Consider the following 12,691-nt stretch of genomic DNA (forward strand, 5'->3'; position numbering starts at 1 on the left):
ACATCATTTTTTACTATTTGTTATAAATAATAATCTATATATCTAAACGTTTCAGATTTTGTTTTATCAAATTAATGCAATATTTTTTTGTTGGGTAATATTTTTTTAAATTAAATGCTCCATATATTTTCCAATTTAAAATATAAATTTTAAAATTTACCATAAATATTTTTTATCATTGAACAGAATAATTAAAAATTAAATTAAATACAATAGTTATGAATTAAAGTGAACACATTAGACACATCAATTTTCAATTTAGTTTCTATCTCCATCACATATTTGTGTTAAACATATTTTCAATTCGTTAATTATTATAATTTTTATTTATTTGAAACGAAATAAAGACATCTAATTAAATATTATATTATTATCTAATTTAATAACATATATAAAAATTATATTTATTATACTACTTATTTGTCTCAAAATAAAAGTTATATTTGGTAAACTATTATTTATGTAAACTATATTTATTAAGTTTCATTTTATGTATTTATTACTACCACAATTCATTAATGAGAAATAAAATAAAATAAATTCATTAACATTGCATAGGAGTAGACAATATAGTGATATATTATGATATTACAATATGATATTATCTACAAATGGTTCATTGTAGTGCATTTGTTTATTGGTTCATTGCAGTACTGTTTGAGAATGGAACTTCCTTCTAATCAATAACTAAATGCCAAAAAACAATCCTACGAAACCGTGATAGAAGAAATGAAACCGCAGATCGGAGATTGTGAACAAATAATTATCTCGTCGTTTGTACTTCAGCCTAAAATACTTTACATTTAGGCTTAGCGATGTCCAATTAAAATAATAAGAAATAAAAACACAAATAAAAAAATTAGAAAAAAAATATAATCCAATTATCCCATTCACCCCAATAAAACTCAAACTCCAATAAAACTCAAACTCGCGTAGAGAAAATCGTCAATTTTGGGAGTTTCCCATCCTTCACCTTTCTCGCTTAACCATGGGTTATGACTTCAAAATCGATAGATTTAGAAAAAAAAATTGTAAAACCATTACAGAACAACTAATAGATTAAAATTGAAAAAAAAAAAACAAAGAACTCATTAGTGGTGACGCGAAGAGAGGAACAAATTCAATTTTGGAATTACAAAAAAATTGCAGCAACAAACAAATGGAATGACAAAAAAAAATACATCTTGAAAAACAGATATGAAAAAGAAGTGATAATGTTGCTTAAAAGGTTGCAAGAACAAAATAAAATTCACTTGATTTTTTAAATCAAAATCAAAACCAAAAATAAAAATTGTACATCTTGTAAAACAGATAGTAAAACAGATAGGCAAAAGAATGAGAACCTGAAAAAAAAATGGAGTGAAGAGTGGATTTCCATTGGTTTAGTAGTAGATATATAACCTAAGAAATGTATAGAAATCTGGAAGGCCAAAACTTATGCATTTTTCGGTAAAAGAGGATTTTATGTTTTCAACGAAGAACGTAAAAGGGTTGATCAAAATCATGGGAAAAGTATATGTATTGAACATTAACATTTAATAGCAACATTAACATTTAATAACTAATAGGGTTTTGTAATATATATTTTAGAAAATAAAAATAAATATAAAATACCAACAAAAATTAAGAGGGTGACACATCACCCGTAATTAATGTCAAATCAATAATATTGGGTTATTTTGTTAAAAGTCATTTCTACCCATGGAATAAGAAAAGTTTTAGTAGTTTTTTCAGAAGGCTTTTAGCGTAATTTTCAGGTACTTTTGCTTTTATATATTAATAATAGATTCAAAGTCAGAGGTTGTTCAACAATTTAATTTTTCTCATCTCTTCCAAGACTAACATCTCATGTCCACATTATTTCTTCTCTTTCTATTTGCATTTTCACATCTTTCAATTTTATTCTTTATCTTTCCTCTATACAATTTTAAAAGTTTGTTATAAATTATAATTATTTTTTTAGACCTAAACAAAAAACTAGAGAAGCAAAACATCCAAAAAATTAACTTTAATATTTTGAACTATTTAAAGTACTAAAGTTAATTTTTAACTTTTATGAAGTAGTTCAATTATTAATTTTATAAAACACAATGAATTTAATAAAAAATATTATTTCTTATTATCTATCAACTAACTTATAAATTAGTTCTTATTCAAGTAACTTTAAATATAACACTGATGAATTGTTATATAAAAAGTTTTTAAAAATTTAAATAAATTTTTAAATTGATTTAAAAAAATGAGTAAAAGAAAAGAGCAAGTCCAAGACAATATAAAGTTGAGAGATGTGAGAAGAACACACTGGATTTTATCTTGGTTTAACCCAAAACCACAAGGTTGGAGTTCAATCCCCAAGAATAGCATCTTGAGATTTCCACTATCACAATTTTTAATACATGATCAATCCACAACGTCTTACACCAAGATTTTAATCTCAAGTTCAACTTTCAACCTTTATAACTTGAAAATTTCTTTGGCCACCTCCCTATGGGGGTCACCCCCAGCGAAAATTCCAAAATACCCCTGCTTCGGAAGTTCATTTCCGAAAGCGTCTTTTTTTGAAAAAATTGACTTATTTCAGAAGTTCATTTCCGAAAACATTATTTCGGAAGTTCACTTCCGAAATACTGCGATTTCTGCAGATTTATCAAAACACTCCCCCTCCCCCAATCATTTACCCTAAATCAAAACAAAAAATGGCAAAGGCGAAAATTTGTGCAAACAGAATTCCAAAGCTGCATCAAGGCTCCAATCACACTGCTAAACAACATTCAAAAGCCCTCAATCCTAACACTTTGTAAGTTTTGAAATTTTTAGATCTATTATTCAAATGCATGTTATTTAGGGTTTTAATTGCATAAATGATATATGGTTAGGTTGTTAGTAGTATTTAGGTTGTTTAGAAGCATTTTGATTTGGTTTGAAGTTTGGTTTAGGGATCTGCCATGGAAGTTGCAGAAAACTCCATCGCAGGGGTGTTTCGGAAGTTCATTTCCGAAAACACCTCCATCCCAGTTTTCGGAAATGAACTTCCGAAATGTATCAGAAGTTCAAATTTTTTTGTTTTTTATTTTGTCTATGCATATTAATCGTTTTCAATTGTTTACAGGAACATGTCAGGCAACCAACCAGCACGCAGGACTGCGTCTTCTAAAGAGGGCGCTAAGGGAAGAAAGGGTTCTTCAAAGAAGGAGGTGAAAGAGGTGAAGGAGGTGAAGGAGGTGAAGGAGGTGAAGGAGAAGAAGAAGCTTTTGACTAGTTCTGCTTCTCGTCCCCTGGGGGTCCATGGCTCGGACGTGCAGGCTCAGCCTTCAGGCGTGATTAACGCTGATGGTTCTGATACTGAGTGGGATGAGGATTGGTATAATTATCTTCATTCGGAGGAGTTCGCTCGTCGGGAAGAATAACGTGTTTTTATTTTGTTTGATGTGTATTTTGTAACGCTCGTCGGGCAGAATAACATGTTTTTGTTTTGTTTGACGTGTTTTGTTTTGTTTTGTTCTGATTTCAGATTGTATCGCACAGTGTTTTTGTATTGGATTTATCATGTTAGTTTTTGGAAGTGGTAACCGGGGTCGGAACATATGACGGAGGAGGTGGATGTTCGGAGGAAGAAGAACCGGAGGTACGTCCACCGCGAGACAAAGGAGCCAATCAATGTAAGCTATAGTTTATCATTATCATCTGGGGACGTCATTTCTAAAAAATCAAGATTAAAAATAATAAGATTTTTTCCCAATTTTTTGTAACGACGTCCCCTGATGATAATGATAAACTATAGCTTACATTGATTGGCTCATTTGTCTCGCGGTGGACGTACCTCCGGTTCTTCTTCCTCCGGACATCCACCTCCTCCGTCATATGTTCCGGCCCCGGTTACACCTCCTCCGTCATTTGTTACTTATAGTAGTACGTATTTTTATTAAAAGAATAAAAAAACCTTTTGAAATTTGGAAGCCTTTTTTTCTCCCCACCACTCTCTCATCCCCACCTACCCGTGTTCAACAATATGTAACTTTAATTTTATGTAATATTATCGTTGTAATCTTCACCCGATTAAATAAAGCGAATTGTTGTTGTTTTTCATTTTATTCTGTCCAGACATATTTTCGGAGGTTCATTTCCGAATTCTCCAAGGGGGGTGCGTTCGGAGATGAACTTCCGAAACACCACATTTTCTGAAAAGTAACTTTATTTCGGAGATGCATCTCCGAAATCAATATTTTATATTAAAAAAAAACACGTTTTCGGAGATACATTTCCGAAAACACCTTTTTTAAGAAAAAAAGTACAATTTCGGAAATGAACTTCCGAAACAAGGGGTATTGTGGTAAATTCACCAGTGGTGGGCAAGAAGGTTAGGAGGTGGGTGAAGAAATTTTCTATAACTTATCAGCATTCAAGAGAACAACTCTCTCTTATTTTACAATTACATATCTGAAGGATAAAATAGCAGTGAGACAAGACAACTATATTAAGTGTTTGTTTTCTCAATGCAAAAATAATATTTAAGTGTATATGAAAATTTTGGATCAAGGAAAGAAGAAGGTAAATATTCAGAATTCTTGTGTGTTTTCAAATGAACACAATTTCTTATTATATAGTAAAACATTTAGCCAAGAATGAAAATATTCTTAGGGCTGGACCCGCTTCATAATCGATTATGCTATGACCATAAATGACTATGACCTAGCAAAAAAGAAATTTTTTTGATGGATTTAAAACATAATAAATTATAAGACCTCCATAATCGATTATAATTATGTTTAAAATATTTTGACCAAACCCAAAGTGATTTTTAAAAAAGGTTTGAAGACATATGAAGTTTTAAAATTGAAGTTTTTGTGAATGTGTGTTTTGACCATAGTACTTTGAGAGCGACACACTTACTATTACATTTTTCATCTTCAAGAAAAAAAAACAACAAAACACAATATCACATACAAGTTTTTAGCATATGAAAAGTATTCCAATGTGGAACAAGAAATTGGTGAAGTCCATCGCGGAACGTTTATGGGCTATGGCATGATGCTGAAAGTAAGTAACGATGACTTGCTTCAACAATTGGTCTGTCCAGACCCTTATCGTGTGCTCCAAAAATTAATGTTGAGGTTTCCTCGATGTTTTTGCTAAGTCTAAATCAATTTTCTCAATCTTTTAGTATCGTGAATCTGGACTGACTAATGCCTTTGATATGAAATACATTGGGTTTTGATTGTTATCTACCTTTTTTAGGAGGACTACACTTAATGCTTTAGAGAATACGAAAAGATAAATGAACAAGGTATCTTTGGTCATAGGATAAGTCCAACAATTTGAATATGGTGGTCTTTAGTAGGGGCAAATTACACCATATTTCTTAGGAGTCTGTAAAATGGAAAAGTATGTTGGGAAAACGTCAAAACAAATTTGTTGCGGAAGGTTGACGTCCCCTTCACCTTCATTATTATTATATCCTTTGCGGTTATAATATCCATCTTGATAATCACATCACATATATCAAAGTTGGATTTGATGCCTCTTTTATTCAAATAGAATCCCAAACGTTAGTCGGCTTTAACACGGAAGGTGCATTTCTCCAAATTAAGTCTCATGTTATATTGTCAGACACGCTTGAACACACTTGTGAGGCGGCCTTTGTGTAGTTGCTCTTTGTTAGATTTTACAATCATGGCATCCATATATATCTTTATCATCTCATGTATTTCTCCTTCAAAGATTTTGTTTGTCATTCTTTGGTATGTTGCTCTTGTGTTTTTCATCACAAAAGGCATCATGTTGTTTTTATAACTGGTGTGTTCCTTCACGAAGGTGGTATTGTCAATGTCTTCTTTGCATGGGAATTTGATTTTATCTAAGATTTGCATCCATGAACATTAGTACTATGTACTCGTCGGAGTTGTCTACTAGATTATAAATGTTGGACAACAAGTACAAATCTTTGAGGCATGCCTTATTGATGTCTATGTAGTCGGCATAAATTCTCCACTTGCATGATGTCTTCTTAACTAGGACCGCATCAGATGACCATTCAATGTACTTTAATTCAGAGATAAAGTTCGCTTGAAGAAATTCTCAAATGGTTTTTTCGGTTGCTTCGGTTTTTTCTCGCGATTGACGCCTTTTCCTTTGGGCCACATATCATATGCAATGATCGAAGTTCAATTGATTACAGACAATATTGGGGTCATTGTCGAGCATCTCATATGGGGAGACGACGAAAAGGTCAAGGCTAGCCTTGAGGCATTTGATGAGGTCTCTTCTCACCACGTCAAAAAGATTTACTAATATCATCATTCTAGCTAGATTCTCATCGAGAGGGATAACAATGAAATTACCATATGGGATTAGTATTGGGATTTTTTTTCTAGCCTTAGAGAGGAGGTTTCCCTTTGGGCCGTGTTTATCATCTGATGTGACATTTTCTAAGTGTGCATCAACATATATGATGTTGAAGTCTAATAGATCGTGCTTTGAAGGGATGACTTTTTTCACTTTCTCCTTGTTCTGAAGGGTTTTAGTAATCGGGTATTTTAGTAGTGTTTCATGTATTTGACGACTCTTGTTAAGTCAACATGTACAATTACTAATTCATCGTGAATGTTACGATATTTCATCTTCATGTGAACAATATAAACGACAATATCAACTATATTGATATAGATATATGTAATTAATTATTATTGGTTGAAGTAAATTGTCCATTATTTTATTTTAAAGATATCTATGTTATTTTATAATTATATAATTATTTTTTATCATCATTTGCAATTAGTGCATTTCCTACTAAACTATTAAATTATCATGCCTTTTATTTTTTATTCTTTTTATCTTTTTTTTATTTCCTCTATTTTTTTATCAACTAAACAAAATATGAATAAGATTAGACTATGTTATCTTGATATATCTTTTATACAAATTACAATTTACTTTTAACATTTTTAAAAGATTAAATCCGATCTCATAATTTTTCTCAAAAAATATAATGGATCTGCATTAAAAAATAAAATAGCAATTGGATTAAAAATCCAAATTTTTAATTTTGAAATAAAGATAATTTTAAATTAGAAACATAAAAAAAAATGTCAAAATTAATACAATAAATTATTTTTTAATTTTTTTCCTAACAAAAGCTGTTCTAGTTAAGATTTTAATCCACTCATTTAACCAACCAAATAGTCTCTTGAACTTTAGTTATAAAAAATAACAAGAAAAGTCATATTATATACCTTCATTTATACATTTTGTTTTTCAAAAACTGCCCCTAACAAAAATATATTGGATTAAAAATAACAAGAAACAGTCCCTAACAAAAATATTATTTCTTTATTTATTGACAGAAAAATCACATAATTCACACATATAAGACAACAAATGAGAAAAGCTTATTGTATTATTTAATATATCATCATTGAACCTGAACAGTTGGCATATACAAAAAATTCAAAACTTACAGAACCACCTCAATAGCATGACTCATGTGCAAGCAAGTTGAAGCCTCTCCCTCCAAATTATATATTCTCTCTTTCATCTTCACACTTTTTCTCACCACAACACAATCAACAAAAAAACTCCATTCTCTCTCTCTCTCTATCTATCTTTCTTTCTCTCTCTAAACTTCATATTTTCAGGATATGCTAAAAGTCGATATAGAAACACTCGTTTCAGCTTGTGCCGGCGGTTCTACTGATCGGAAAATCGCCTGCGAGTCACAAGCCGACGATCACAAAACGGATCCACCGGTGCGAATTCCCGATTCTCCGCCGGAGTCATTTTACCTCTCCAAAGATGAAGAAACCGAGTGGCTGGATCGAAACTTCGTCTACGAACGCAAAGAATCCACCAAAGGAAACTCAAATTCTGGAAACCTAAACCCTAACTCAACCTCCAACACGAGCACGAACTCTCAACGTTTCGCGAATCTCAAATCCAAGACTTCGATGATTGGCTTGCCTAAGCCTCAGAAACCTTCCTTCATTGACGCTAAGAATCGTCGCAACAATAAGCCTAGCAACATTAAGCTGTTTCCGAAGCGGACCGCCTCCGTCGGGAAATCATTCGCCGAACCTTCTTCACCGAAGGTTTCCTGTATGGGAAGAGTCAGATCTAAACGCGGCAGAACTTCCTCCGCCGCCGCCGCCGCAGTTAAAGAAAGCTCGCCGAGAACCGAGAAAAAACGCGGTTTCTTTGGAAGCTTACGGTCAATTTTCCGCTCCGGTGGAAGAAATAAACCGGACCGGAGAACTGATTCTCCGGCAATGGATTCAACTGCGACCAACACGAACGGCGTGAGTAATTCAAAAGCGCGTGACAGCACGGCGAGCTTAAACGACGTATCGTTTGTGGAGTCTGTATCGAGAAACAGCATCTCGGAGAGTGAACCGCTCGGTTTAGGTGGGATGAACCGGTTCAAGTCAGGGCGGCGGTCTGACTCGTGGGGAGGAGATGATTCTGAAATCCACGTGTCACGATAACATTCGTTTTTAGTAACGGTTCCGTTACGTTACGCGACGGCTACAACGAAGTGGGGCCCATCGGGTTTGCGAGTCAGTGGAGTCAGTAAATGATAAACATCACGCGACTCGCGAGTCACTCGCGTGGGGCCCAAGCGTATGTAAAAAAGTGAATGACGTGGCGCGTTGAATAACAATATATGCGACTCGACTGTTATTGTTGGCAAACCTTTTTTTCCAATTTTTTTATATTGTTATTAAATTTGCTGTTAATATACAAGAGACATGAGTGTTTTTATATTGTGGAGTTGTTGATTTTGAAATACTAGTTTCAATAATTATATTACTTTTTTGGATGTATAGTTTCAACTAACTCGTCCTTTTTAATTGAACAAAGTCAAGTAATGATATGATATTGTTTTATATTGTTTCTGAATTTTATTTACGTGAAGGAACAAGAGATGAGCATGTAGGACAAAGCCCTAAGCTATTTAGAAATTGCACTCTTATGAATCAAACAATATGTATAGTACATATATTTATATCTAATTTTGAATAATAGAGGCAATTTGAGGTTCCTACACATTAATTAAAAATATCTATTTAATAGTTTATTTGATTCAATGGTGATTGATGTTATATTTGATAAGGAAGATTATGGTTCGATCTTCCACAATCGTGATTGGAAGAGAGTTAAAACCACTTGATATTAGAATTGATTCCTAAATCAGTTTAGTCGATCATGTGGTTCGGATACTGATGGTGTAATAAAAAAGTAATTACATATAATTGACGATTTTTTCATGCAAGACTATTTTTTTTTCATGATTTATGTTGAGGCAATTTGTGGTCCCTATACATTAATTAAAAATACATATCTAATAGTTACTTGATTCAATAGTGATTGATGCTTGACTTGATATGGAGGACCACGGTTTGGTCCCTGTAACTATGATCGAGATGGAGTTGAAACCACTTGATATCAAAATTGATTCCTGAATCGATTACAGAAGCTAAACAAATACAATGGTCTTTAATAATTAAGTACAGCAACAGCAATTTGGAAGTCTTCAGATAGTCACTGTTTATGATCTTCAATCTTTGTATGAGACAGTCTTCAGTCTTCGTCTATGATGTCGAGGCATCATACCAGGACTTCTTTATGGCAGTCCCACTTTCCAATGTTTTCTCTCTCTTTTAAGGATCCCACGGATAACACATAGTTTCTCCCCCTTATAAGATGCTCTACAAAGATAACATAACATAACCACTTCTCCCACTTTTAGCCATAATATGACAAAAGCTTCTTTCTAAAAGGAGAACTCACTATAGCACAGGAACCATAACACCATGGATAACATCTTCACAAAGAAGGAGAAAAACTGAAATCATGATGCACATGAGGAAGAAAATACTAAAAATTCCCCCTCAAACTGAGAACTATGCCAAGACACAGATTAACATAACATCCTCTTCTAAAGCATAAGAGGAAACACACCAACAGAAACAAACACTTGAACTATCCATTCACCGACATAGAGAAACCAGACCTCTATATTGGATAACTCAGAACACAGGATACAATTTGTGTTCAAAACAAAAACAAGACACAAAAAGGAAAACTTGCAAAACTGCAACAAAAATAGACTCAGAATAGAACATTCTATTCGACATCTTTGCAAAACACCTGCAAAGATTTACCTCAGACTTAACAATGTCTGAACACTACCATTTTCCCCTATGTTTGCCACAAGTTGACAAACATAACCTTGGCATACTCTAAAATTACCCATATCCAAACGAAGGACATGAAAGCAAAACAAACAAATACATAAAAAAAGTGAAGTGAAGAGAAAGAAACATAAAGACACTTTAAATACCTGAGCAACCAAAATAACAATTGTCTTGGTCAAGAACCGCTATTTCACAAAAACCGCATCAGGTAAGTCTGTACACCGGCTGAAAGCAATGAATGTTTTTAATACACCCAGTTTATTCTGGAAATGACAGTTTCCAAAACATGCACCATGTCAGAACACGTGATACACACCATCAATACACGTCTTAGATACAACATTTTAAGAATAATCCATGCTGGTCTTCAAGGATAAAACATGTCTTGAGATATGTCCTGACTTCTAGTTCAACATTATTCTTCTGGCTTGAAAAGATTAGTCTTTGAAAGACTTTCCATATGATTAGAAGCATAAGTACACTGTCTTTGCTGATCTCAATATCCCTTCAGATTCTGCAGAGAACAATAAATTCTCCCAGACTCCCTATAATCTCTCAGAGTCCATCTTGAGAAACGTGAGATTAAATGATTACACCAATCACCTTTACTTGGTTTAACCATCTACGCCCTGTCAAACGTAGTGAAATGTCACATGTTGTTTGACATTCCATCCCCATGACTGCATTAGTGCAACTCTAATCCATGAGCAGGTCCAATACTTCTCATGTTATGGACAACAATGCTTCAGTTAAATATGAACCTTGAAGCACGGGATGAAGAATTCTAAGGGACTTCATCTTCCCATAGTGTAGGGTAACCACTATTACATACTCCTGATTGAACATACCAGACGAGTCTGACTTTTTATTGTAAAATTAGTTCTGACTTTTACAGATCTAGAACCAATAGCTCCTTGAGAGAGTTATCAAGTACCCCGAACTATCCGAATAAGCAAGGACACACTTAACTTGGAACTTTTCACATATTCCTAAGCAACTGTACTTAGTTTCTTTGTTGTACAAGCTCCAGAGTGTTACTCTGTCCCTTGTTGAAGAAGAAACTTTCCTTGAAAGGCATGTTGATCAGATCCCCTATCTAATTGATATCCCCTAGCAATTTCTGGATTCAATTGTTGTCTTCAGCAGTAATGCCTTCACTATACACCCTTGTGGATAGGGCCAGAAGCTCCATATACTGCTCCTGTCATATTCAGAAACATCACTTCTGAATATAATGATTAAAGAGTTAACATTTTTAAAGTTATTAGACTCAGATTTGAAAATGAATCAAACCCTTGCCCACATTTTAGAGGTGGAGAGATTTTTGTTATTTGCACCGTTATGGTTATGTAAATATAAGAGGCAAAATTTTGAAAATAGTGTAAAAAAAAAGAGAATTTGGCAAATCTTTATGAATTTTTTTCCTTTCTAGCAAAGAATGCCTAAGGATTGAGTAAGAGGATGAGACATAATACCTTAAAGTAGACAAGATTTAGAGTAATTATAGATGTAAAGCATAGTTAATCCAAAATATATTTGGAATTTAAACGCTTTATTTTACTATGTTTTAGTACTTCGACTTCAGCGGTGTCAAGTTATCTAATAAGTTTTTTATGAACCGATGATTAAGGGGCGCATGGACTTTGAATAGAGAAACATAAGCTACAATCGAAAGGAAAAGTAGATGCGCTGATCATATAATCTTTATGGTCCCTTGGAGTAAAAACAGTTGCGTGGAAATTCTACTCGCAATGGTAAGAGTACTTTCTACCAATATTATATGTGATTGAATGCATGTGTATTTGTATGCATGCCCAGTTTGAGATTAGTGTGTTGATTGTGTGTCCAACTAAGGATGTGTGATGCTTGTGTGCCAAGTTGGAATTGTGTAATGCTTGTGTGCCTAGTTGGAATTTTGTAATGCTTGTGTGCTCAGTTAGAGATGTGTAATTCTTATGTGTTCAGTTAGGATTGTGTATTTATAATATTATGCTAAATTTGTGAATGTGTTGTCATATGATTTTAAATAAATATATGAATTGACAATTGAGAAATGATTATGATGTATTTGCACATATATGGTATGTGAAGCCATATAGGCTACACGAGATGTGGCAATATTGTGATACATATATAAGCTCATATATCTCATAGTACGTGTTGGCCAGATGGGTCTTCACGGGGGTTTGATTATCCAAAATGGGTCCACCTTTTATTCCACAAGATTTATTGAGTCAATGCAAGTTAGGTGGATTAGTCATCACGGGGAGGTACTCCATTGTGTGTCAAATGGACCACAAAGATTAGTATGAGGTGCCTACAACACTCTGCGAAAATTTATTGAGAAATTCGGACTCATCGTCATCGATGTCATCATCATTATTTATTCAATGATCATTATTATTATTATGACAACGATGACAATGATTTTGAATTAGTCAATAAATTGATGTTTTTCAAAATATTATTCGCGCTTTAATAAAATTATCGTTGATGGGTTTTGA

The 12,691-nt window shown here is 33.4% G+C and overlaps 1 protein-coding gene across 1 annotated transcript; it reads left to right on the forward strand.

The window, feature by feature from the left end:
• The first annotated feature begins 7,431 nt into the window (after nucleotides 1–7,431).
• On the forward strand, nucleotides 7,432–8,809 carry LOC131613075 (uncharacterized). The gene has a single exon (XM_058884789.1). The coding sequence runs from the start codon at nucleotides 7,635–7,637 to the stop codon at nucleotides 8,472–8,474; it is 840 nt and encodes a 279-aa protein (XP_058740772.1). The 5' UTR covers nucleotides 7,432–7,634; the 3' UTR covers nucleotides 8,475–8,809.
• The last annotated feature ends 3,882 nt before the right edge of the window (nucleotides 8,810–12,691 follow it).

The sequence above is a fragment of the Vicia villosa genome, linkage group LG6, assembly GCF_029867415.1.
Source record: "Vicia villosa cultivar HV-30 ecotype Madison, WI linkage group LG6, Vvil1.0, whole genome shotgun sequence".
Classification (NCBI taxonomy): Eukaryota; Viridiplantae; Streptophyta; class Magnoliopsida; order Fabales; family Fabaceae; genus Vicia; species Vicia villosa.

Bases quoted from the DNA above. Each gene is read 5' to 3' on its own strand.
- LOC131613075 (XM_058884789.1), top strand. From the start codon at position 7,635: ATGCTAAAAGTCGATATAGAAACACTCGTTTCAGCTTGTGCCGGCGGT.